At 43.2% G+C, this 27,462-nt stretch overlaps 1 protein-coding gene across 4 annotated transcripts in view; it reads left to right on the top strand.

Moving 5' to 3' along the window:
• The first annotated feature begins 3,301 nt into the window (after positions 1 to 3,301).
• The window catches only part of INTS4 (integrator complex subunit 4), a 60,272-nt gene continuing 36,111 nt past the window's right edge, over positions 3,302 to 27,462 (top strand). The window contains exons 1-11 of one of the 4 annotated variants that reach the window (XM_084619992.1): positions 3,302 to 4,094; positions 4,533 to 4,724; positions 14,780 to 14,897; positions 16,710 to 16,816; positions 18,839 to 19,024; positions 20,550 to 20,600; positions 21,684 to 21,772; positions 22,077 to 22,197; positions 22,785 to 22,856; positions 23,882 to 24,056; positions 26,674 to 26,879. In XM_084619992.1, the coding sequence (XP_084476118.1) occupies positions 4,041 to 4,094; positions 4,533 to 4,724; positions 14,780 to 14,897; positions 16,710 to 16,816; positions 18,839 to 19,024; positions 20,550 to 20,600; positions 21,684 to 21,772; positions 22,077 to 22,197; positions 22,785 to 22,856; positions 23,882 to 24,056; positions 26,674 to 26,879 (1,371 nt within the window). In that variant the 5' untranslated portion in view covers positions 3,302 to 4,040. Of the gene's footprint in view, positions 4,095 to 4,529; positions 4,725 to 14,779; positions 14,898 to 15,909; positions 16,033 to 16,709; positions 16,817 to 18,838; positions 19,025 to 20,549; positions 20,601 to 21,683; positions 21,773 to 22,076; positions 22,198 to 22,784; positions 22,857 to 23,881; positions 24,057 to 26,673; positions 26,880 to 27,462 lie in introns of those variants that run through there. The other 3 variants (XM_084619991.1, XM_084619990.1, XM_084619993.1) reach the window with 3 other exon arrangements.

Genomic DNA, 27,462 nt, shown 5'->3' with positions numbered 1-27,462 from the left:
CTCTTCCAGTGGTGTAAATCAGGACTGACTTCACTGAAGTCAGTGCAGTTACACTGTGTAAAACTGGTGTAAGTGTGAGAAGCTTCAGCCCCCTAAAATTCTGAAGGCTTGGGCAAGATTTTTAAAAGTGACTAATGATTTTGTGTGCCCAAAATCACTTAAAGGGGCCTGATTCTCAGAAAGTGCTGAGCACCCACTATCACTGGTCACTTTTGAAAATTTCTGCCCTGATCCACTATGCTCTGCCTTATGCATTTAGTTCTCGGGGAGTTCCGTACCCAAGGCCTGTTCCAATGCCCATTGAAATAACAGCCTCCCTTGACTTCAATGGTCAAAGAACCCGATCCTGAGATGTACCACCCTCCTTCAACTCCCACTGTAGTCAATGGGAGTTGAGGGCACTCAACCCTTCTCTGGTTCTGGTTCTAGCTCAGTGCTAGTAAAACGTTTGCAAACCAAAGCCAAAAGCACATGAAACATACTCAGTTTGGGGTCTGATTACAAACTTAAAACACAGCTCAGGTTGGGGGATAACACATCCCAAACACAGAATTAAAACTGCTTTTTTGGGGGGAAAATTATTTCTAGACATTATTGGGCCAAATTCACATATCGCTGGTGCAACTCTACTGACTTCAGTGGGTTCACACAGGAATGACTAGTGTATAGAAATCTAATCTCTTCAAAGAAAGAGAGAGAGAGATGAGCCTGAATCAACCTCTCAGAACTGAACACCTCCAAACTTTGTGGAAGAAATGGGTTCAGAATCCGTACTCAGATCCAGAACTAATGTCTGACCCCTATTTCTTTGGGAGGCAGGGGACTTGAAGTCTGGGTCCCTTTTTAGTTCTTGTATTCACAAAAGGCTACAGTTAAAGATATCAAACTTCAATGGGAAGCTTTTTCCACCCCCTCCTGACTTCAGCAAAACCAAATGCATCCCCATGACATTTTGCATGCCACATCTCAGACCAGGATAGAATTTTTCTGGAAAGTTTGGGTCACTTTATATAACTTCAAATCTTTCCGTTTGGGGGAAAAAAGGGTAAACTCCAGATAGTTAAGTATGTCTAATTGCTGCCTGAACCTTCGCAGATGGGCAAGGCCAGGACAACTCAAGCAAATATGTTTCACCCTTATTTACCTAACCTACATCAAATACTTAAGAAACACAATTAAAGATAGTTCTCCTGCCACAGTATAATAGTAAATCTCATAGACTGCTATCCTAGAATTTGAAAGGCATATTGTATAAAGAAATCAGTAAAACCAGTCTTGGCATGAAGCAAGGCAGTTTTTTATATATTTTAACATTTTTAACTGCACCTTCTGGCTACTCTCAGAGTACATTTGCAGGTACTTATGAAAACATGTTATTGAGAACAATAACAGGAGTGAATTTCCCTTCTATATCACTAAATTGAACTGAAATACTCTCCCCACAGAGAAATTCAGCCTGGAAATAAGGCTTACATTTTTAATAGTAAAAACAACTAGGAGTCCTTGTGGCACCTTGTTGTTTTTGCTGATACTGACTAACACGGCTACCCCTCTGAAACCGGTCATTTTTAATAGTAAGCATAATCAGCAACTGGAATAATTTCTCAAAGGTTGTGGTGGATCCTCCATCATTGGCAAAGTTTAAATCACAATTGGATGTTTTTTCTAAAAGATCTGCTCAATTCAAACAGGAATTATTTGTGGGATGTCCTACACCCTGTGTTACACAGGAGGTCAGATCAGATGATCACAATGGTCCTTTCTGGCCTTGGAATCTATGACTCTGTGACAGAGGTCCCCAAACTGTGGGGTGTAACCCCCTGGGGGGCAACAGAGGAACACTTGGGGGTGGTGCGAAAGCTGGGCTAGTGCCCACAGGGGGTGGGGAGGGAGTGCCACCCAGCCCCCAGCTCTGCTCCAGCCCCGTTCCCAGTCGCAGCCCTGGCTCCCAACCCCGTGCCTGACCCTGTCCCCAGCCTCGGCACGGCTCTGCACATGGCCTGAATGTCGCCCTGCTGCAGCTCTGCTCCTGGCCCCGCTCCCACTCCCAGCCTTGGTCCCTGGCCATGGCTTCTTCCCTGGCCCCAGACTCACCGCCAACTGCAGCCCCAGCCTCAGCCCTCTTACCTCTTTCCCTGCCCCCCCCCCCCGAGTCACAGCCCCACTCCTTTCCTCAAAAGTTTGGGGACAGTGCTTTATGTGGTCACGCCACTAAGGCAACAGGCTGAGGAAATGTCTGGAAGGAAATAACAATTCGGGCCCCTCTGGGACCATCAAGGGAATAAATTTGTTACTGACACATACACAGCACCCAATACATTAAAAGGGGTAGATATAGAAATCTATTTGTGTGGTAACAAAAGACCCAATGAATTAAAAAAAAAATCTTTCAGAAAATTAAAAATGTGAATGTGAAGTTAGATTTTTTTTTTTATCTCATAGAGCTGGAAGGAATCTTGAAGGTCATTGTGTCCAATCCCCTGCCTTTACAGCAGGACCAAGTACTGTCCCTTATTTTTGCCCCAGATCCCTAAATGGCCCCCTCAAGAATTGAACTCACAACCCTGGGTTTAGCATACCAATGCTCTAACCATTGAGCTATTTCCCCCCCCCCCCAATCCTAAGTGCTACTGATTTGCCCCAGCTGAGAATCTGGCATGGGATCCTGATCTGCACTACAGGGGCCCACGGAAGCCACTTATCAAAACTGATGTACCGAATAGTCTAGAATAGAGGTTCTCAAACTGTGGTCCATGGACCACCACCAGTGGTCTGTGAGCTCCATTCAGGTGGTCCGTGGATAGTTCCCTCTAAGGTGTGTGCCTGGGAGGCTGCACATGAAAGAATGGTCACCCACCTAACTAGTGGAGCCGAGCAGGCGGGGTTCCACTAACTAGATGCTTGGACCCTGAAAAAGATGCACAGGTAAGGTAAGATGGTGGCCTTGGGGGGAATAGGGAGTAGGTGGGACAGGGCAGTGGGGTGAGAAGACAGGGTGGGGGGAATTTGGGATGTGCAGGGCTGTGGCAGCCAGAGAAAGAGATGACTTTCCCCAGCTCCAGGGCTGTGGCTGCTGGGAAGAGACAGCCCTCCTTCCTAGCCCCAGCTCGGGGGCTGCAATGGCAGGGGGGAGAGGGCACATCCATCACATTAGAAAGATAAGACTACTGATATTAAAATATGAGTTTTGTGCTTTTACTTGTAGAAGAAAAAAGTTAATTATTTTTAATACAGTGCTTTTATCGAAAGCACTTTACAATAGTTATCTCACGGTACAAACATTTGGAAAGATCATTAAGTGGTCTGCCGAGACCCTCAGCAATTTTCAAGTGGTCCGCGGGAAAAAAAAAGTGTGAGAACTACTAGTTTAGAAATTGAAGGGTGGCTTGGTATGATTCCCTTCGCTGAGCTGGAGTCACCACTTCCCCGGCCCCTGCTGATTCAGCCCTGCTGGGGTCGCTTTGTTTTTCCTGGGGCTCACGCTTCCGAGTCGCATCCAGCCGCGCGTGTGAGCCGCACGTGGCCGCGCTGGGACTGGCACCCGGCTCTCCTGGCTCCCGGCCCAGTGCTTTAGCCCAGGGACTGTGCACCCTCCCACTAGCAGGGTGGCTTTCCTAGCTCCAGGCACTCCCAGTGAAGGGCAGCCCCCGGGGTGGGGCCAGCTCAGGGCACCGCCTCCTTGTGCTGGCCTGAACCTGCCCCACTGACTTAAGGCCACTGTAACCCCGAGGAGTCTGGCGGCACCTTAAGGACTAACAGATTTATTTGGGCACAAGCTTTCTTGGGTGAAAAACCCACTTCTTCAGATGCACCCACCAAGGCCACTGGAGGAGCTCTCCCCAGCCTGAGAGTCCCTGGCCATAGAGAGGAGACCTCCAGGTGTCTAGGAAGGACAGTTTCCCTTCCCCGTCGTCTTCAGCATCTCTATGGTTTCGTTTCCGGGTGAGGGGGAAGGAGAAGGAGGGCACGGCACGGTACGGTGGCTGCGGCGGCTCACGCCCTGCTGAAGGCGAACGGCGGCGGGGGTGGCGGGGCTCAGCATGGCGGCGCACCTGAAGAAGCGGGTGTATGAGGAGTTCACTAAGGTCGTCCAGGTAAAGGGCGAAGTCTGGAGCATGGAAGGGGGACTCCCCGGGGGAGGGGGCCGGGCCCCTGCCCGAGCAGGGCGACTCCTGGGCGGCCTGGGGTTGCAGGAAAGCCCGCTGGAAGCCTGAGGCCTAGCACTGAAGGGCCTCCCGGTCCCAACCCTGGATCCGGGAGAGGCCTCAGGGCCCGCAGGTGGCTACTGCTCCCCTGGAGCCCCTCTTGCTGGGAGGGCCGCACAGGGGAGCCGGGCAGCTGCCAGCCCCGCCGGGGACCCCTTCGGGGTGTGGGTGTGTGTGAGGGGGTCCCCCCGGGAGGGCCCAAGGGACCCCTCCAAGCGGTGGGCCCTACTGGCAAAGGGCGGCGGGGGCTGGGGTTAGCCGCACAGACCCGGCGGCTCCCCGCTGTTCTGGCGTCCCGCCTCACGCCGTGTCATGGCTCCGCAGCAGCAGCACGAAGAGATCTCCGCCAAGAAGCTGCGGCTGACCAAGCCCAGTAAATCGGCGGCGCTCCACGTAGATCTGTGTAAGGCCACTTCGCCGGCAGAGGCTCTGCAGTATCTGCTTCAGTTTGCCAGGAAACCAGTGGAGGCGGAAAGCGTGGAAGGAGTTGTCAGGATCTTGCTGGAGCATTACTACAAGGTAGGGAAATAGGGTCTGGGGAGCAACCTGCATGACACGCGAAGCAGCAGGAAGTGGAAGCCCATTTGTACGGTTATATTTCCTGACATGGCTCTTGTTGGAGGGATGTGTGGCTCAGGCATTTGAAGATAGCATGTGGAGTCCCCAAGAGGACACAGGGTTTTGGAGCGAACTTCCCCAGGCTGGGTTGACAGACTTGGGTTAGCCGGGCTCCTGCTAATAAAATAACTGTATAGATAGTGCTTTGAAGTTGCTGCTTGGGATCTGAAGTATAGGGAGGTGGATGAACTTTAGAGCACCCTTGGTACTACTGTGTCCCATTGATTCTCGTCAATCCACCAAGTTTCTATGATGCCTATTATATCAATATCCTCATTTAGTACCAAAAAGAAAAGGAGTACTTGTAGCACCCTAGAGACTAACCAATTTATTTGAGCATAAGCTTTCGAGAGCTGAGCTGTAGCTCACGAAAGCTTATGCTCAAATAAATTGGTTAGTCTCTAAGGTGCTACAAGTACTCCTTTTCTTTTTGCGAATACAGACTAACACGGCTGTTACTCTGAAACCTGTCATTTAGTACCAGGCACTCAAGTTCTCACACACACCGTAGTATTTAAACTTCTTGTGTTGGTATAAAGAAAAGGAGTACTTGTGGCACTTTAGAGACTAACAAATTTATTTGAGCCTAAGTTTTCGTGAGCTACAGCTCACTTCATCGGACGCATTCAGTGGAAAATACAGTGGGGAGATTTATATACACAGAGAACATGAAACGATGGGTGTTATCCTACACACTGTAAGGAGAGTGATCAGGTAAGGTGAGCTGTTACCAGCAGGAGAGCGGGGCGGGGCGGGGAGAAAACCTTTTTTAGTGACAATCAAGGTGGGCCATTTCCAGCAGTTGACAAGAACGTCTGAGGAACAGTGGGGAGGCCGGGGGAATAAACATGAGGAAAGTTTTACTTTGTGTAATGACCAATCCACTCTCAGTCTCTATTTGCAAATTAATTCCAATTCAGCAGTCTCTCGTTGGAGTCCGTTTTTGAAGTCTTTTTGTTGTAATATTGAAACTTTTAGGTCTGTAATCAAGTAACCAGAGAGATTGAAGAGTTCTCTGACTGGTTTCTGAATGTTATAATTCTTGACATCTGATTTGTGTCCATTTATTCTTTTACCTAATCACACCAGCCACACTATCAGAGGCTCGTTCACCTGCACATCTACCAATGTGATATATGCCATCATGTGCCAGCAATGCCCCTCTGCCATGTACATTGGTCAAACTGGACAGTCTCTATGTAAAAGAATAAATGGACACAAATCAGATGTCCCGTCCCGCCCCCCGCTCTCCTGCTGGTATTAGCTCATCTTAAGTGATCACTCTCCTTACAACATGTATGATAACACCCATGTTCTCTGTGTATATAAATCTCCCCACTGTATTTTCCACTGAATGCATCCGATGAAGTGAGCTGTAGCTCACGAAAGCATATGCTCAAATAAATTTGTTAGTCTCTAAGGTGCCACAAGTACTCCTTTCCTTTTTGTGAATACAGATTAACACGGCTGCTACTCTGAAACCTGTGTTTGTATACAAGCACTTATAAAATCTGTCAATATTTAGTTGTCTGCCTTCACGTGATGTAACTGAATGGAACTCTTTTTCATTTGACTGTTTCTCTTTAGTTCTTACCTGTACTCTATCAACTTCTATCCTCTTCTCCTTACTAAGATTATAGAGTATCCCTTTTAATCCTCCCCAATGGATGTGGTTGTCCAAACCGTGTTTTTCCTCTGCACCTGTCGACTTTCCCCTAGCCCTTGGTTTAAAAACCACTCTACTACTTCTTTAATTTTATATGCCAGCAGTCTGGTTCTGTTTTGGTTTAGGTGGAGCCCATCCCTCCTGTATAGGTTCTTCCTTTCCCAAAAGTTTCCCCATTCCTAATAAATGGAATCTTTCCTCCAAACACCATCAGCTCATCCACACATTGAGACCCTGCAGTTTTTCCTGTCTAACTGGCCTGTGCGTGTAACTAGAAGCATTTCAGAGAATGCTACCACTGAGGTTCTGGACTTTAATCTATTACTTAGCAGCCTAAATTTGGCCTCCAGGACATCTCACCTCCCTTCCCCCATGCCATGGGTACCTACATGTACCATGACCATTGGCTCCTCCCCAGCATTGCACATAAGTCACTCTGTCTATGTCTCGAGAGGTCCACAACCTTCACACCTGGCAGGCAATTCACCGTGCAGTTCTTTCGGTCATCACAAACGCAACTATCGGTATTTCTGATAATCAAATCCCCCCCATTACTATTACCTGTCGCTTCCCAATAACAGGGGTCCCCTCTCCCAGAATGCTATCTTCAGTGTGCGAGGATGCCATTACATCATCTGGAAGGAAGGTTCCGACTATGGGATTGTTTCTGTCTGCTCTAGATTGATGATCTCCTTCCCTGAGACTTTCCTCCTCCTCCTCAGTGGCACAGAGGTTGTTTGAATGGGAGTGGGATCTCTCTCTATTGTGTCCTGGAAAGTCTTGTCTAGATTCCTCTTTGTCTCCTTTAGCTCCTCCAGTTCAGCCACTCTGGTCTCAAGACCCTGTACTCTGTATCTGAGGGCCATAAGCTGCTTGCACCAAATGCATGTGCATTCCACCTGCCCACAAGGCAGGTACTCATACATGATGTATTCAGTGCAGTAAACTGGATGGCCCCCACTCTGTTACTGGACTTCTGGCTGCATTGTTTGTATGGTTTCTGGGGGGTTTTGTGTGTGTGTGGTTTTTTGGAAGGGTTGGGTGGGGGGAGAGTGTTTATTGGCCTAAATTTAGAGAATTTGTTAGGTGTATTTGGCTCTCCATGCTTGCTCTCTAAACTCCCATGCAAAAGCCTCCTGTTTGCTAGCTCCTCTGGTCACTTATAAGCTGGCTTTTTAAACCCCTGGTCTCTGCGTTAGCCCCACTCCTTTGTCAGGGCATCCTAAAGGGATTAGGGATGAAAGGATGGCAGGCTAGAGCCTTGTTAGGAAGTTCTCAGCTTGGCCTAGCAGGCAGCTAGGCTCAGCACAGAGCCCCCCAAACACACCACCTTATAAACTTCAATGAATCAGGCACACAGCAAGCAAGCAAGCATGCACACAACGACAGACAACAAAATCACCCCAAGGTTCGCGTAGTTGCTCCTCCTTCACCTGGAGAACTCCCTTGTAAAACTCTCCTGTTTGCTGCTCCTTTGGGCTGCTCGGTGTCCTATGTGAAAAGAGTTGGTGGTCTAAGCCACTGGTTCTCAACCAGGGGTACGCAGAAGTCTTCCAGGGTTACACCAACTCATCTAGATATTTGCCTAGCTTTACAGCTGGCTACATAAGCACTAGTGAAGTCAGTACAAACTACAATTTCATACAGACAATGACTTGTTTATACTGCTCTATATACTATACACCGAAATGTAAGTACAATATTTATACGGCACTTGATTTTTTTTAAATTATATGAATAATTTGAAATGAGAAAGTCAGCAATTTTTAAGTAATAGCATGCTGTGACACTTTTTTTTTATTTTTATGTCTGATTTTGTAAGCAAGTGGTTTTTAAGTGAGGTGAAACTTGAGGTACGCAAGACAAATCAAACTCCTGAAAGAAGTACAGTAGTCTGGAAAGTTTGAGAGCCACTGATCTAAGCCCCATAAAACCATCATCCCAGATTTGTGGTTAATTAGCACTCTGGTTGGCAATTTCAGCAGACAGGCCAAGGAGCAAGTTGGCATGCAGGATGAACTACAGCAGAACCCTGTTTATCTGATCTAATTGGGACCGGGCCCAGATCGGATAATCCAATATTCGGATAATCCGGAGAATGGGAAGGTGCGAGGCTGCAGCACCATCTAGTGGCCACAGATGAGATTGCTTACTTCTGGACCTGTGTGTGCTGGTTGTTCAGTTAATATGGAGAGTTGGATAACAGAGGGTCGGATAAACGGGGGTCCACTGTATGTTGTTTCTGCAGATTGTCCCTAAGGGTAGAGCCCTGTGCGGGTACAAAATTGGTATCCGTATCCAATCCGCAAACATGGTCTGTGGATATAAAGTGGATATCTGCAGATTTGCAGGGCTTTAGCTGTAAAATAGGATCCGCATCCATCCGCAAACATGGTCTGCAGATATCTGCAAGTTCACGGGACTCTACTTAAGGGTCATGGTTGTGTCATACAAGCAGGGCAGTGTGCAGGAAGCCTGTAAAGCTGCTCTGTTGCCCCGCTGTACCTGGTCTGTGGACATTTTAGTTTAGACTCCAGGCTGTCAGTTTGATCCATGTCACCAGCTCTCAGCTAACTAATAAATGAATAATGAAACAATGTATACTTTTTTGGCATCTAGGTAATAGTCCTCCACTTAATCCTCTTCCAGGTCTGTTCTATACATCCAGACCTCATTGTGAATAATAGATCTGCACTGCACACTGAAACTTTGCTTCTGAACATCCACATGATGGTTCTCTTTTTAAGTAATCATTACTTCCCCTGTTGATGAAGTCACAAGGGGAATTGCTTTGGTCATTTTCAGCCAACTAACCTGATATCTGCCAAGGTATGAAATTCAGAACAATCCTTCTGAGATTTAATTTTGTGAATCCCATCCTGTTTTATCAAATTATGTGGGAGTTTCCTGTTATAATGGCTGTTACTCCCTTTCCAAAGTGCTTGGTTGAAGACTATTTCTTGCCCTCTTTTTGTGTATGTGCACAAGCTGAGAATTAGCTTGTTCCTACAGTGTCCTCAAAAACATTACCAATCGTACCAAGGTGGTAACTGCTTCATGAATACTTAGGTGGTTAATCTCAACATGCTTTTTTCTGTATTCTCTTACATTTTATCTTTTGAGTCTATCCCATATTGAACTCAATCTAAGATTTTTAAGACATATAGATTTATTTCTACACTTTTCCTGCATTGCCATGCCAATTGAGACTATTTGGTGGCTTTCTCCTTACTCTTCACTAAAATCTTGATGGAAACTTCTTTTCCAAATATGACTTTCCAACAAACTGAAGGACTACGTAACATAAGAAACCTAACGTATCCTGGCCATGTCCCAGAAAAGCCGTTGGGACAGATTTCCCATAATGTGAATTTCTTTTGCTCATCTCTCAGAGGCAACAATTGCATGAAAATATGTCTGGGAAGAATAATTATCATTCTTTAGAATAGGGTTGGATATCATACTTCAGGGGTCTTACCCATGCATTGTCCAACTGAGGGTCATACTGACAACTTGATAGGAGCCACAAGGCAACATCTAATTATAATTGGACAACAAAAAGACAGAGATGAAATTCTGTGAAGACAATACAAGATAACATACATGGTTAAATCTACATATAAGCCTCATATTTCAAGTGCTCCACTGCCACAATTGGGGCCAGATTTTCAAAAGTGTTCAGACCCAACAGCTTCCATTGTAATTTTCTGGCCAGATTTTCCAAAGAGCTGAGTGCCCAACATGCTGTGCTCTTCTGAGAATCCTGTCATTTAAATAAGTGCATAAATGGGAGTTGTAATCTTTAGAAAATTTGGTCCTTAAGAACTCAGAGTCATTTGCAGCTGAGCTGATCCTTGGAGCCTTTTCCTGACTTGTCCACTTGGCCAGGAGTAGGGAGCTGGAGGTTCCTCCTCTGTACTGGTCCATGAGGTAATGACGAGACCTGGAAGCTAAGGTCAGTTTCCCTAATCCACTGCTCACGGCCAAGAAGTGGGAGAGAGAGACACACCTCAATAATCTTTTAAACTTGTTTAAAATAAAACTGCAAGACTCATTCATGTAGGATTAAAAAAATACCTTTATTAGAAATAGTTAATTTAATTTAAATCTAGGTTAATATATTCTTTTAATATAAGAACATCAGAGGCATTGGAAATTTGTGTAAGCACATAGTGTATTCTGTGGAAATCTGTGCCTCACGTTATTCAGGTAAATAGTTTAGTTATACTGTATATAGTACTCCTGGGAGAATTCTGCAACAAAAAATTAAAAATTCAGCACACAATATTTTAAAATTCTGCAAAATTCTGCATATTTTATTTGTCAAAATAACACAATATAATCACACCAGTTTCAATTATTTTTGGTCATTTATTTCAAAATACCTGTCAGCAAGTATGTCTGTAACAATACAGATGACAACAAAAAAGATTCAGGAAACATTTTTTGACAAATAGGTTCCTTACTAGGCATATTAATATAGAACTTGGAGTAATAATTCATTTAAACTACAATACACAACTTTATTTCCCGCACCCCTCAAAAGCAGTGCAAAGGCTTGGGGAAGTCAGGGGTAACAGAGGAGCTGAGGGAGAGGGGAGTAAATTGCTGGGTGTGAACTTGGAAGGTTGTTGGGTGTGGGTGGGAAAAGTATGGAACAAGTTTTTTGGGGGCTCAAGGTGGGATTGTTAGGAACCTTCCCCCATGCAGACCCTGGCTGACCCCTAGCCTCTCCCATTCAGTCAGGCACATCTGCTCCTGTCTCCATGTGTTCCTCCACCACCACTCAGACACCCACTCCCACATCCCCATGTGGCCCTGCTACCCTCTGTCCCTATGTAACTTTTCACCCCCTCCTGCATCACCATGTGGTCCTGCACCTCCCTCCCGCCGTGGCCCTGTGCCTCCACTCCCATTTAGCGCCTCCCCCACTAGCCTTTATGAGACTCTGTCTCCCCATAGCCCCTGTCTCCTGACCTGGCCTGACAGGCGCTGCGAAGAAGGCTCTGCAGGCTCTTTGTCTTCCCTTACTGGCCGGGAGTTGCTGCTGTGTTCTTTCTCCACAGCGCCCTCTGGTGGGGAAAAGGCGGAACTACAGCAACATTTTGGCAGAAGCCTTTTTCAGTGCAAAATATTAAAAATATGCATGGCTCATTAATTATGCATGCACACAACAGCGCAGAATTCCCCGAGGAGTAATATTGCAAGAGCACTAAGTCTTCATTCTTCAGGGCATAGGTTGCTCTCCAGCTAGAATTATGAAGAAATTGCTCTTCATTGGCCTATTGCATTATGGAGTGGATGCCTCTGACATTGGCCACTGTTTCAGGCAGAACATTAAACCATGTGAACCATTTGTGATGGAATCCCCAGGGTGCAGCCTGGGACCGTGGGACTGCTGTGCCCCCTTAACTCTCCAGCCTGGGCTCTCTCTCATAATGCTTTGCTAGTGACAAGCAGCAAACCCCTCCAGACACTGTTATTACTCAGTACAACTGCATGTGGAGCCCCATACTCAGCTAGATTGCATGAATGCTCCCAGAGCCACGCATGATCAAATACGTTTTCAAATACGTAAAAGGTTGTTACAAGGAGGAGGGAGAAAAAATGTTGTTTTAACCTCTAAGCATAGGACAAGAAGCAATGGGCTTAAATTGCGGCAAGGGAGATTTAGGTTGGACATTAGGAAAAAATTCCTAACTGTCAGGGTGGTTAAGCACTGGAATAAATTGCTTAGGGAGGTTGTGGAATCTCCAGCATTGGAGATTTTTAAGAGCAGGTTAGACAAAGACGTGTCAGGGATGGTCTAGATAATATTTAGTCCTGCCATGAGTGCAGGGGGACTGGACTAGATAACCTCTCAAGGCTTCTTCCAGTCCTATAATTCTATGAATCACACTGAGAAAGGCACCAGCCAAATCCCCACCCCAGCTCCTAGCCTTGTACCTCAGGAGTATACCATTTTGTACTGCTCAAGGCGAGCAGTGCAAATTTATTAATTGGTTGACCACTTCATCGATGGAAAGTGGATATATACCAGCCTTTGTAAACCTGAGCAAACACCCTTAGCAAACACTTTGGGCAAACTCACTGGTAAAGATAAACAGTTAAACAAGTTTACTAACTACAAAAAATAGATTTTAAGTGATAGGCCAAAAGTCGGAGTTAGTTACATATAAATATAAATCTTTAGTGCATCTGGCACATAAATATCTTGCAACGCTGGCTATAACAGTGCCATAAGAACATCTGTTTTTGCTTTCAGGTGACATTGTAAACAAGAAACGGGCAGCATTATCTCCTGCAAATGTAAACAAACTCGTTTGTCTGAGTGATTGGCTGAACAAGAAGTAGGACTGAGTGGACTTGCAGGCTCTAAAATTTTACATTGGTTTATTTTTGAATGCAGTTTTTTTGTACACAATTCCACACTTGTAAGTTCAACTTTCATGATAAAGAGATTGCACTACAGTATTTGTATTAGGTGAATTGAAAAATACTACTTTTTTTTACAGTGCAAATACTTGTAATCAAAAATAAATATTAAGTGAGCACTGTATACTTTTTCTGTGTTGCAACTGAAATCAATATATTTGAAAAGGAAGAAAATATCCAAAAATATTTAAATAAATGGTATTCTATTATTGCTTAACAGTGCGATTAATTGCGATTAATTTTTTTAATCATTTGACAGCCCTAATAAGCACGCAATCTAAACTCAACCCTATTAGACTGGGAAACATCTAGATCAAGCAGTTGTTCTCACCCTACTGGATATTGCCGTTCATAGTGTCTCCTGTGAGTGAGTCATTGAATTGTAACTCTTCTGCTGGACAATGGCTGGTGATGTCTGTTCAGCACCCACCTGGGCATTGATTACCTCCCTTGTCATTGTCTCTGGAGAGCTAGTATCTGGGCATTTCTCAGATCCACTGCATATTTTAGTGACAGCCATACAACATAATTCTCATAACTTCATATGCCCTAATGATACACATATTTAGATAGAACCATGGCTTTTAGTGGATTATAACCTTTCCCCTGATACCTCACATGGTGTGCTTTATATGAAAAATCACAATTATATATAAATGATGAATATGGGGCACTCCCCCAAGGTATAGAATGTCACACCATTAATGTGTGATATTATTGCAGTTCTGATATTCAGGGCCCCATGATTGCTTGGCCACATAATGTGACCTTATTTCTTACAGATCTTGTCCCCACAGTCTAAGGGCTTGTCTACACTGGCACTTTACAGCGCTGCAACTTTCTTGCTCAGGGGAGTGAAAAAACACCCCCTGAGGGCAGCAAGTTTCAGCACTGTAAAGCGCCAGGGTAGAGAGTGCTCCAGCGCTGGTAGCTGCTCCCCTCATGAAGCTGGGGGTTTTTTTAGAGCTCTGGGAGAACTTTCTCCCAGTGCTCTGCCGCGACTATACAAGCCACGTTACACAGCAGCGCTTTAACGTTGCCAGTGTAGACTAGGCCTTAGTTAGATTTCTCCTACACCCTTATGGTAGGGAAAATTTCCAAGTATGACCTGAGACATAGTTGTCTTCCTAACGCTGCAGACAGCCTGAATCAGTAACTCTGAGAGATGTGGACTAATTTAAATGGAATGTTGATTCTGATGCCTAATGATGGCAACATGATTATCACCAGAAACTTTCACCATTGCATAAATTGGCAGAAATCCATAGCTAATACACTTACCGTTATCTTTGGTTGCAGTGAGGCAGCTTTCTCCTTTGTTTGTAGGCAGACGCACAAGACGCACATCCTTCCCAGTGCGAAAAGGCTCAACTGCTTCCTTTGTGCTAAACCCCAGACTTCTTTTTGACACGTTCTGGGTGCCAGAACTCCCAACTCCCTCTACTCACTTTCTAAAATCCTCCATCTTTCTCATCAATAATTGTTACAATACATTTGTGTTGTCAATAGAAAACTCTCCTGCATGCTGAAAACTGAAAATGTACGGTGTAAAACTGAAACCATTTGAGCCATCTGAATTTAGTATCAAAATAACAGGGAATACTTTCAGTGCGTTACTTATTTCATATTCAGTGAAAGAACTCTTTTGAAATGTTCTGGGAGCTACCACGGGAATCTCAATATGCCATCGAATTTAGCGTTGCTGTGCTGCAGTAATTAGGGCCGGTGAGGGGGTGGCTGCAGTCTTGGTGTCCATGGTTTTGTGCTGTATGTGGGTCCTGGCCTGTGTTTCACTATTTTATGATCTTTAAGCCGAAAAGAGAGCAGAGGAGACCATCATTTCTTTCATCCCTAGGAGAATGATCCCTCTGTGAGATTGAAGATTGCTTCCTTGCTAGGTTTGTTATCGAAGACGGCAGGATTTTCTCCAGACTGCATTATGGATGATGCAGTTAACACACTTCAAAATGAGAGTAAGTCACACTTCAGATCTAATTTGAAATCAAGGCAGAATCCTCCAGATTTTGTACATCTAAGGCAGTGGTCTCTAACCTTTTTACGCACAAGATCACTTTTTGAATTTAAAATCAACCCAGGATCTACCCCGCCCCCTTCCCCGAGGCCCGCCCTGCTCACTCCATTCCCTACTCTGGCTGGGAGTGTGGGAAAGGGCTCCAGGCTGAGTCTGGGGCAGGGGATTGGAGTGCAGGAGTGAGGCGTGCTAGCTCTGGGAGGGAGTTTGTGTGCAGGGGTCATACGGTCGCACTGCACCTAATCTCATAGAATCCACTGGACATTTCATGAGTTGTACTTTGTATTAGTCTCATTTGTGGTTTGTAGATCCAAAATCCTTCAGGGATTGTCACAAATCAATGTAACAATCTCAACTGTGGGGTGTGTATTGGTTGAGCCTGGGGCAGGAGGTTGGGGTGCAGGACTGAGGGGTGCAAGCTCTGGGAGGGAGTTTGGGTGCAGGAGGGGGCTCCAGGCTGGTGCAGGGGATTGGGGTGCGAGAGGGGGTGAGGGGTGCGGACTCTGGGAGGGAGTTGGTGCAGGAGGGGGCTGTGGGTTGGGGTATAAGAGGGGTTGCGAGGTGCAGGTTCTGGCTGGGAGGCGCTTGCCACAGGCAGCTCCCGGTCAGCAGCGCAGCAGGGCTCAAGCAGGCTGCCTGCCTGCCATGGCCCCATGCCGCTCCCAGAAGTGGCTGGCTGCTGGCACGTCTCTGTCGGCTCTGGGTGGGATGGGGGCAGGGGGTCTCCTCGCGTTGCCTGCGCCTGTAAGCACCACCCCCGGAGCTCCCATTGGCTGGTTTCCAGCCAATGGGAGCTGCAGGGGCGGTGCTGGGGGCTGGGGCAGCACACAGAGCTCCCTGACTCCCCTCCTCCCAGGGGCCGCAGAGATGTGCCAGCAGCCAGCTGCTTCTGGGAGCGGAGTGGGGCCACGGCAGGCAGGCAGGGAGCTTGCCTGAGCCCTGCTGCACCGTCGGCCCCGGAGATTGCGATCGACTGGCAGAGGCTCCAGGATCAACCAGTCAGTTGCCATCGACGAGTTGGTGACCAGTGATCTAAGGACTGTGGCAAGACTCCTATGTGAACACAAACAGCCTAAGTATAAGATTGGGGATTATTGCTCAGAGGGAACATTGTTTCCTCCCCCCCACTGTATTCTCTATTTTTATGACCATTGTAAAATCCTATCATGACATTCTCAAGGCAAAAAAATCTTTCAGCATCACTGTTATATAATGTCATTGTAGAACAGCAGACGGTACAGAGTGTGTGTTCCTGCTGTAAAATCACAGAGGCAGAGACATTGTTTCTTAACTGCTCTGTGTTGGGGGACAGCCTTGTTTGCAAGTGGAACACTGTAATGGAATCTTTCCTCACCCCAGCTGCAGGATAATGGCAGAAGTTTATTTTTAATTTGCACAAAAACATCATTCCACGAGCACTGTTTTCATAAGAGGGTGAAGGACAAACTATCCCCCATTTCTTGCTGTAATAAAGTCTGTTTTAATTTTAAAAGAATTTCATCCCTCCAAGCACTTTATGTAAAAAACATTTCGTGGGAGGTGGGGATGCAGGTCACCAGTGGGATTTAGAAGCATAAGTTCAATTGACAATTAGTGGGACTTAGGCACTTTTGGAAATTCCATCCCATGAGAACATCATTTATGTAATACGCACAGTGGTTTATCAGTTTACTTGCAACGTAGACAGTGAGATCTCTGTAGGCTCACGAAATTAGTAAAGAGATATGAAACCTTTCACTGTTTTGTTTAACAGAGTCCCACCAAGTTCTTGCTCAACTGCTGGATACCCTGTTGGTGATTGGGACGAAACTCACAGAGAACCCAGCTGTCAGAATGAGACTGCTAGACGTAGCCTGCAAGGTAATATAGTCTTATTGATGAAGTAAATATGCTTTAGAGGCCAAATTCTGCTCCCAGATACTCGTGTAGCTTGTGTTGAAATCAAAGGCAGTTGCCTGCACATATCTGGGAGGAGAGTTTCACTCTAAATTTTAAATATGCCAATCATAAAAATTCTGATAACATCAATGCAAAAAATCTACATAACAAAAAGTGTCCAGTATACTGAAACCCTCTAAATCTGAATCAATGAGACTCTTGCAGCCTCAAAATAGCAGCTATGACCTACTTGTTAAAATCGTATTCATATCAGTTTTCATACTTTCCACTTACGTAACCCTGTTCATGTACAGATTTACAAATGGTTTCAGAGTAGCAGCCGTGTTAAAAGTTGTTCCTGTTTTCCTGATGGCATTACTGGTGCATGGAGAAGCCAGGTGAATAGAACGATCTTAAATTTGGATATGGATATTGTCTTTCTACCTGTCTGCAATTCACCTAGCATCCCAATAGTTCTATGTAAATCCAGATTCCCTAATTTGTAGGCTTGTCCTCAATCCAGTAGACCACAGTTGCCTTTTATATTTAAAAAGCAAAGGAAATGAAGCTCAGAGTTCATAGATAATGTTAGCTGACATTAGTTTGCAGCATTTAGGGGGTATTATTTTTGAAGCTTGTGCAATTAATGTTATCTGACTTCCACACCTGCTAACTCTTCCCTCAGTACTTATGTCTCACATAAGAGCCCTATTAAAAGAAATAAAGAGCTCTGTGGAAGCTTGAAAGCTTGTCTCTTTCACCAGCAGAAGTTGGTCCAATAAACAATATTACCACACCCATCTAGTCTCAAGAAAACTGTCTGTTTATAGCTAAGGTAATCTTGTTGTTAAAGGGAGAAAATATACTGACTCTAATGCTTGATTTGACCAATAAGTCTTTTGCCCATTCTCAATTTGTTACAATTATGTTGGTAACGAAAGTACATTCTGTTCATGGAGTAGCCGCGTTGAATAAAAATCACAGAATGAATCGCCATGTGAGTTAATAAATTATCCATAATTACCTATTTTTTTTTGGTATTTTAATGAAAAAATTATCTGAGTCAGTGAGTCACTCCCCTTCTTTAAATTTAATTTTAAAGTATTCTGCTTTTCCTTGGTTTATGATCTCCTCTAACACTTTAGTAGAGGATTGGAGAATATATAAGAAGAAATTGTATTATATTAAAAGATCTTTAAAATGTTTTTTTGGGAGGGATTTAATAGTGTGTGTTTCATTGATACAGAAGATTGGTAATTCATTGATTGGTGAAATGCTACCTAATTTTACTCACCACTTGAAAATATATCTGTAGAGGAGGATTTTCTTTCTACAAATTGTAGTAAGAGGCAAGCTGTATCCACAACTGTTTTTCTGTGTGTGTACCAAATCAATAGGAGATTTCAGTGTCAATCTATTGCAGGATAGGAATCCTTGGTAGGATTACTAAATTTAAGGGTATCTTTTAAGTCATATAAACTCTGAGGCAGTTTTGGTATGAGCACAAGACTGGGAACTTGGAACTCTTGAATTCCAACTTGGATACTTTTATTCTTAATTGCAAAATGGGGAGGATGGTTGTAAGTGCCAAATATCCTTGCTGCATGAGCAGTTACTCATTTTGTGTATGCTGCTTAGGCTGTGCAGTATTTTGCCTACATTACATCTGCAACTGTTTTTGAAAATTATGCCCCATGAGAAAGCTTATTTTAATTCTTTGCTGAAAAAGCTGTTTTCTATGGAGAGAACTGTAATGTATGTGTGTGTAAAATTTCTGATTAAACTTCTTCATGAAATTATTGTTCTGTAGGATTGATAATATATAGAATAAAGTAAGCATCAAATATTTGAAGGAAAGCTACTATTGGACTATATCCCTGAAAACTGTTGTAACTTTAAAACAAAACACAAACTTTTGGGAGGCTTCATCTCATGTGAAACAGTCTGCAGCTTGAAAGGATAAAATACCAAGAAAAACTTTTCTTATTCTATCCCATTACGCAGTATCTGACGGACTCCTCCCATGGTGTCAGAAACAAGTGCCTCCAACTGATTGGTTATCTTGGATCTGTGGAAAAAGGTGCCACAAAAGAAGCTGAAAGCCTGGCTACCAAAGATGTCCAGAAGATAATAGGGGACCACTTTATTGATCAGGACCCTCGTGTTAGGACTGCAGCTATAAAAGCTATGGTAAGTGCTGCTGCACTCTTAAATGTATTAGGAGTCACTCAAGAAGACTTGTAAGTGGTTGTAAATTGAGCGAGAAAAACTCAGTCAGGAAGGTGATTTATTAAGTAATTTTCACATTTACCAAAATGAAAGTTACCCAAGTTTCAATTAAATTGGCCTTGAAAAAGTGTGAGGGGAATATCCAGATTCTTGTACAATAGATTAATAGAGGATAAATATATATTTTGGAAGTTTATCATTTTAGTGACTTCAGATTTTTTGGTGTGTGTATATATAACAAAATCAGGCACATTCCAATTAGCAATAAATATGCTTTCCTTGCTTTAGCTTTCGTTATGGTCAATACTGACAACTCCAACTAATGCTTGTTGGGAAGATGTCCAGAAGATAATAGGGGACCACTTTATTGATCAGGACCCTCGTGTTAGGACTGCAGCTAACTAGCTAAGATAGGACTGTATCCATCAGGAAGTTGCTGAAGGAAGAAGAAATACTTCAGTAACTGGAAAAATCCAAGAGAAAGTTTATGCTTAAAAATAGCATGTCTGCAGGGCTCAGTAATCATGTTAATTGGGTGTTCAGCAACTGCTAGTAAGGTAAACCCATTTCCATGTTGGGATGGAGGGTATTCAAATTAACGCTCGTTAAACTTCTGAAAAAGAGGCAGCATTTAATACAGGATTTCAGTAGGGTCTGGTTGGGATCTCCCTCTGCTCTTTCCATCCACTTCTGTTGTATTTTAATGACTCTCTTTACAGATATTTTTTTTAAACGTGTTCATGTGACTTTTTATGGTTAAATTGAATGTCCAAACCTAGACTCTTATTGCCAGGACAATATACTATCACAACACAAAAGCCTCCATCGTTCTGTAGTTTGAAACCAGAAAGCATTCTTTGGAGGCACCAAAAAACCTTGCCCATGACTACTTTGCTACTGTTTTAATATTTTTTCTTCATTTGTAAATTGTAGTCTGCAGAGGTCTGTCTAGAAAAGATAAATGCTTTTCTTTCAGATGATAGCCTACCGGATAGTCTTCCCATGTATAGGGAACATATATAATTCTGTCTTACTATTTATACTTCGGAAACTCATATGGAGCTACATTATTCTGTGTAGAAACTGTCTGTAGTTGCTAGAGAAGGGTCTACAGCTTTGCTGGATCAGTAGTTGAGAATGTTTTAGGACAAGATTTTATTGAGAATTCATGTTGTGAAGCACAACTCTTCAGAAGACTGGAGAAAGGTGGTGTTATTGGTAGCACTAATGTAAAAACCAAGTATGATGGAGACAAACTTTATACCAAAGTCTAGATAATTATTTATTATAATAAGATGAGAATATCTAATTCAGCAGAGGCCATGAAATGGTTGAATGTAGCAGAGAATCAACTACTGTAGCAAGCAATTATTATGGGATTCATGTCAATGGTAATCAAATGGTAGAGACAATAGTAATGAAAATTGACTATCTTATTTAAAACCATGTGATGATGCATCTGTTTGTTTTTTTCCTCCTTTTATAGCTGCAGCTACATGAAAGAGGATTAAAATTGCAGCAGACTATTTACAGTCAGGTAATGCCTTATTAAATATTGTGCAAGTTCTTTTTTAGTTTCTGTGACAAAGTAGTTCAATAGGAAAGGAAGTATGTTCAAGACAGTGAAGCTGTGGAGATGTAATTTGCTTACTTTTACTGGAGGAGGGAGAGGGTTGGGGAAAAGGTGAGGCATTTTAGTAATTATGGCCCTGATCTTGCAATCTAATCTGTGCAAGTGGAATCTTGCACACATGCAGAGTCTTCCAAGCATTCCATGGCCTAGGCCCAGGATATCTAAAATACTGTCTAAAGCTCTGGGACAAAGACCTGGTTGACAACTATGCTCCTCTGGCACAATGAAACTCTCTACTTTAAGAGTAAAGCTCATCTGTGCAGGAGACAGAACTTTCTCCTGGGGTCTGAGACTGTGGAATGAGCTCCACCAAGAGCTAAGGACCATCACAACACCTCCTCTTTCTGCTCCTAGTGCAAAGTGCATTTTTTTTATCTGCCTTCTATTATGTAAACTCATAGCAACAGGTATATTTATTAGGGGGAAAAAAATAAACCCTACCAAAACAAGATACTCCACTGCACATGCTTTCTCCTTTTGAAGAGAGGGTGAGTGAACAAACATCATGTGACAGGTGTGTAGTAGCATTGCTTAATGTATTACTGGAAGGTGCTCATACTGTGGTGATGAGCGCAGCATAAGAACCTGAATAGAATTAAATAGTCTCATTGATGTTCCCATGAGGATGGGGTCTACCTTCATGGATAAGGTTTCAGGATCAAGGCCTATGAAAATGAGAATAATATGGATCATAGTCAGTTGTAGCGAGGAAAGGTGCTATGCAACATTCTTCATGTCTCTGTGTAGTTCAGCCAGTCCTAGAGCTCACCTGAGCAGGGCTAACCAATCTGATAAGTACTGCACTGGGTTTGTCTAATGGACAAAGGTCTGGTAGGACTAGGTTGAGAGAACCAAATACATTTTGATTCATAATCTCACCTATCTGGTATAGAATCTGTACTTTATCATATAAGAGAGTTTAATGGAAGCTTAAATGTAAACCTGGTGCAGGGGTTTAAGATTAATATTTGGAAACCTTCATTTCAGGCTTGCAAATTGCTCTCAGATGATTATGAACAGGTACGCAGTGCTGCCGTTCAGTTGATCTGGGTCCTCAGTCAGCTGTATCCTGAGAGGTATGTGCTGTATGCAGACTGATTCAACAAGTTATACAGGATAGGAATAAGCATGCTAGTTCTGAAGGTTTTTGTCTTAAACCTTGTGGTTTGAAAGGCTGTGTATATTAAATGCCTGTAGCCGAAGCCAAAAGTGGACATGTTGGACGAGATGATGTTTTTGTTTGTTTGTTCCTAAGATGCTTTATGAGTTATAGCAGTAGCTCAGCACTGTTTATTTCATTGGCCTTTGCCACGAAGGAGAACACGTTTTATACAAAGTCTCAGCACAGTGACTTACGTTGTGCGCCTCTGTCTTATTCAGCATTGTCCCAATTCCTTCTTCCAATGAAGAAATTCGCTTAGTTGATGATGCATTTGGAAAAATATGTCATATGGTCAGTGATGGCTCATGGGTTGTTAGAGTGCAAGCTGCTAAGCTGTTGGTGAGTTTCCTTGTTGTTTTCATGTCTTCTTGGCAACATACCGTGACCTTCTACCTTTTTTGCCTATATTTGGGAAGAAAGGAGGTGAAGAGAGCATTCATGTTCTGACTTTTGTTTACTGGATTTGCTAGTTGATGCTGTGTATGATATCAGTGTCCAGATCAATTGATTTCTGCCAAATTTCAAGGCAGTTTTGAGGGGAGAGGTGGAGCTAGCGTATATGCAGATCCATTAGAAAATTGCTTCCCAGCTATTCACAGCTGTTCTCTCCTCTGCGGGGAATGGACTCCTCAGCACAACCAAAATCTCATTTATGGCCCCCAACTTCAAGGCCAGGTTTTTAGATCCCTAGCTAGGACCAACTATATGGAGAGAGTGGGGTGCTGTGATGAATTTATATGCGGACACTCATAAACTCTTAAAAGCTCCTAAATACTGCAGTGATGAGCACTATATAAACCCCTTGAAATACAGAAATGAGTGGTCGCTGTGCTGGGGTGTGTCACTCAGCAGATTCTATTGGCTTACATTGATAACCATCTTGGTTCTTCACCTAATGTGGGTTTTTTTGTTTGTTTTTTTTTCAGGGATCTATGCAGCAAGTTAGTTCCCATTTCTTGGAGCAGACACTTGACAAGAAGCTGATGTCAGATCTGAGGGTACATAAACCTTGTCTTTTATTATTTTGTCCCCTCCCGTTCTGTCTCTCCCCCCCCCCCCCCAGCACTATAATTGCACAACAGGTATGTTAATGTCTAACATATTTCTTTATCTTTTCCATGCCTCAGGGCAATTGAGAGTTGATTGATCGTGACAGGTTGACTTTAATCTAACAGAAAACGAAGGCTAAACTGCTTCATTAGCTTTTGTGTTCTTGTAATAAATCACTCCTGAAGCTGTTCAGGTTTCATTGAGGAGAGAGTGGGATTAGCATGCTATCTTGACACCATCTTGTTTTAGAGCTTCTCTCTTATTTATTGTGAACAGAAAGATTGTGTTCCAGTTTTGGGAACATGCTATAATACAGGATCTGCTTGGCAGTCATTTCAAATGACTTAATGCTTAGAATTGGGACTCTTGTTTGTTTTTTTTTATCGTGATTTTGTAGTTGATTCACATAGTGACCTTGGGCAAAATCCTTCTTCTCTTTGGCTCAATTTTTCCATCTACAAAATGGGATAACTCGTCTGTGTCTCACAAGGATGATAGGGCTAAATTCACTAATTTTTTTAAAGTGTATTGAGATCCTTGGTTGGATGGAAAGTGAATGTAAGGCTTTGTCTGCACTGGACAAATGAAGTGTGTTAGGAAATGTGAAGACATTTTGATTAACACGTGATTTAATGCCAGTTATTATCTAATATAGACACACAGTCATGTTAAAGTGGTAGGGCTTAACCCCAGTTTAACAGGGGTAACTACAGAATCGTGTTCAACAATATGTTAATTAAAACATGTTAGATATTATTCTTTTCCCAGTGAAAACAAAGCACAAAATATTGAGTGATTTTTCACATAAGAGGAGGGTAGCTTTCATGTCTCTCAGCAATTACATCTCTTCCTCCTATCACCGTTGAAGTCTTTCGCGATAACCTTGTTATGGAACCAGAGCAAGTCAGTTAATGCACCAATAGTTCCTTTAAAATTTAATAGCCTTTATGATACATAATATTTATTTTCACAGAGGAAGCGCACTGCACATGAACGAGCCAAAGAGCTCTACAGCTCTGGGGAGTTTTCAAGTGGCAGAAAATGGGGAGACGATGCACCCAAAGAAGAAATAGACACAGGCGCTGTGAACTTGATTGAATCGGGAGCTTGTGGGGCTTTTGTTCATGGCCTGGAAGATGAAATGTATGGTGAGTGTTAACTTTGTATGTGGCAACCAAAGAAAGGAGGATCTGAATGTAAAGTCCCTAACATACTGGATAACGTAGCTTTCCAAAATTCATGTTGCCTGGAACAGATCGTTAATGTTAATTCAGTCTTGCAAAATCATGAATATTTACCAACCAGGAACAAAATCTACTTGCTCACCCTCACCGAGATAGTCACTTTTTTTTTTTTTTTTTTCCTCATTACCATCTCGGTGAGGGTGAGCAAGTAGATTTTGTTCCTGGTTGGTAAATATTCATGATTTTGCAAGACTGAATTAACGTTCGCTCAGCACTTTGGACAGGCAAAGCATTCTGTATTAGGGTACCCGGAAATCAGTAATTTTTTAAAATGGTTAATTTAGGTAAGTGTGTGGGGAAAAGTGTCTACTTCTACTGTTCAAGGATCAGATCCAGCTCCCACTGGATGTGTTTTCATTGACTTCAATAAGCTAGATTGAATCCTAAATTGGAAACTTTAGTTGCTATTGCTGGAAATGGCCAGATTCTCTAGAGTCTAGAGAAAGGGGAAACCTACATTCATCTTACAACAGTTTAAAGCATGTTGGTCCTCTCTCACTGTAAATAGTTTTAACAGAGTTGGCCAGCAGTAGTTTGGAGCACAACATTGGGACCCAAGCCCTGGAGTTCTAAACTTGGCTATGACACTGATCTTGTTGATGGGACTAACCAAGGTCACTTCACCTCTATGCCCCAGCTTCCCCATCTGTGGATAGGGATAATTCTTACCCCTTGTATCTCCATGGGGCTATTGAGAGTGTTAATGTTAGTGAAGTGCCTTGAAGATGAACATTTCTATGAGCTGTAATTGCTGATTGTTGCTTTTAAAATTTACAGCGTGGATGGAGCAACATTAGAAAGTACAGGGTGTGCTCTAAAAAGTAGCTCTGTAAAATCACATTGTAAAGATTGGTTTGTTGCTCTATGACTTCTGTATTAGGCTTGCTCAATTTGCAATTAAAATTACATGGTGTTTTCTGTCAAAATCCTTCTGGGATGTGAAAAATAACCTTGATTCTTTCTGGCTTAATAATAAAGATTTTTCACTTGAAACAATTCGGATTTCCATACCATAATATCCAACTTGCTGTCACATAAATTTTCGCTCTGCAGTGCCAAAGGTAGCATTTCTATCAATGAAGAATGATTGGCTCGGAATACACACAGATCTGGTGAACTGATGTGGAAATTATTTATACAGTCACCCCTCTGACCATTACTGCACTTTAAATGCTACTGGCTACAGTTCCACCTTATACCCAGCACTGCAGCCTTCCCTTGTACTAATTTTTAATCTGTATCTTAGTCTGCCTTGTCAGAGCAGTCACTGAAATGTGTTTTAATCTGTGCTGCCTTAACTGAGTGAGTAGGTTGGTGGATGAGGGGAAAGGATCTATAACTAAATAAGCAGCGTCTTACCGTGATTGTATTTTTTCAAGTTAATCAGAGACATCTGGAATCACACCATGTTGTTCAAGAACAATAAGCCTAACATGCCACATTTGCAAATTTTAATTCACTGTTTTCAAGCTAAACTTTTTTGGATGAAAAATAGAAATATCTTATAACATGCCAGATTTGGTTCTGTTGTTTTTATGATCACCATTCACAAAAGCTTGCAGAAACTGGATGAGAGAGTCTTTTGCCTTCATTTAATGGATTACATGTGGAGGTACTTCAAATACCTACAGTGTTTTTTACAGCATGAATACATGTGGGCTGCTTGGCTATCCCTTCTGGTCTTTCCAATAACATGCATATTAATCATTCCCATGGTACCTCTTCCTTTCTGAGGGATCGCATAGCTCTAAACTAAGGGCTCTCAAACTTCACTGCACCGCAACCCCCTTCTGACAACAAATATTACTTCATGACCCCAGGAGGGGGACCGAAGCCTGAGACCGCCCAAATCCCACCACCCTGCGGGAGGGACAAAGTCAAAGCTCCATTTCCCCAGGCAGGGAGGCCAAAGCCCAAGGGCTTCAGCCCCAGGCAGGGGGCTTGTAACCTGAGCCCTCGGACTTGGGCTTTGGTCCTGGGCCCCAGCAAGTTTAAGCCAGCCCTGGTGACCCCATTAAAATGGGGTCCTGACCCACTTTGGGGTCCTTACCCACAGTTTGAGAACTGCTGCAGGGTTCACTTCTGCTATTGAAACACAATTACCCTGGGGTGAAATGTAACTTTTATAGAGAACTACACAGCAAGTGAAGGAAGGATGTGAAGAACACTCTCGACAATTGAAATGGCAGGAAGTGTACAGGCAGGCAGAATGTAACTATCGAACTCCTACTCCTGCAAAATATGCCATGGCTCTCTAATAATCTAATAATAATCTTGTTTTTTTTCGTCTCACCTGAAAATGCCTCCAGTGTCACTTCAAATGGTAGCTTGTGCTGTTCAGAACTGATAACTGGAGTGAATGATACCTAACAGAGACAGCTCTGGTGATTCAAAATTTTCCTTAGGGGTCTCCTATCAAAATTCTTACTCCTGCATAGCTTGAGGTCTGGCCACTAGGTGATATAGCTTTTGATTAGTATTAAAAATAACCCTAAATAAGATTCTTTTTTCCTTCTTTCAGAGGTTCGGATTGCTGCAGTTGAGGCCCTCTGTATGCTGGCTCAATCTTCACCTTCTTTTGCAGAGAAGTGTCTTGATTTTCTAGTAGACATGTTTAATGATGAGATTGAAGAGGTAAGATTGCAGTCGATACACACGATGAGAAAAATCTCCAACAACATAACGCTGCGAGAGGACCAGCTCGATACCGTGCTAGCTGTCTTAGAGGCAAGTGTTCTCTTTGGAAAGAGCTTCCCATGGCCACTGTCTTTGATCTCCTAGAATTTATTACCTGTGATTTTTCGTATGAAAAGTCAAGATATATGCTGATACAGAGTATGGCCTAAACTTTCAAAAAAGCTGAAGTTGGATGCCCAAAAATCAAGGCACCTAAAATCACTAATCATGTTTGAAAAGTTAGTCCTACATCTTTTTTTGTTGTTTATATTTCTACAATGATTGATCATTCATGTTATGTCAGCTGAAACGTGATAATTGATGCTTTATATAGCATCTTTGATCCTGAAGGATTTCTGAGCACTTTGGCTAATACTTTCTAACTTGGTAACTAAATGCCTACTTGGACACCAAAATAAGTGTTCTGTAAATCATGCCACTTTTGTTTAGGGACCCTTGTTTGAAAATGTTGGCCTTTGCCTTTACCATTTTCTTTTTTAACCCCACTGCTTTCGCCAGCTGCTCCTACCATGTCTGTCTCTCCTTCTACTGGCTGCTTTTGTTATCAAACGCAAACTCCTTGTACTTGCTTTCAAGTCTCAGCACAAATCTGCTCTGGTTCTCATGTCTTCTT

Source organism: Lepidochelys olivacea (assembly GCF_965140295.1).
Source record: "Lepidochelys olivacea isolate rLepOli2 genome assembly, chromosome: 1".
In the NCBI taxonomy this organism is placed as follows: domain Eukaryota; kingdom Metazoa; phylum Chordata; order Testudines; family Cheloniidae; genus Lepidochelys; species Lepidochelys olivacea.
This window is presented reverse-complemented; position numbering and strand designations above follow the sequence as displayed.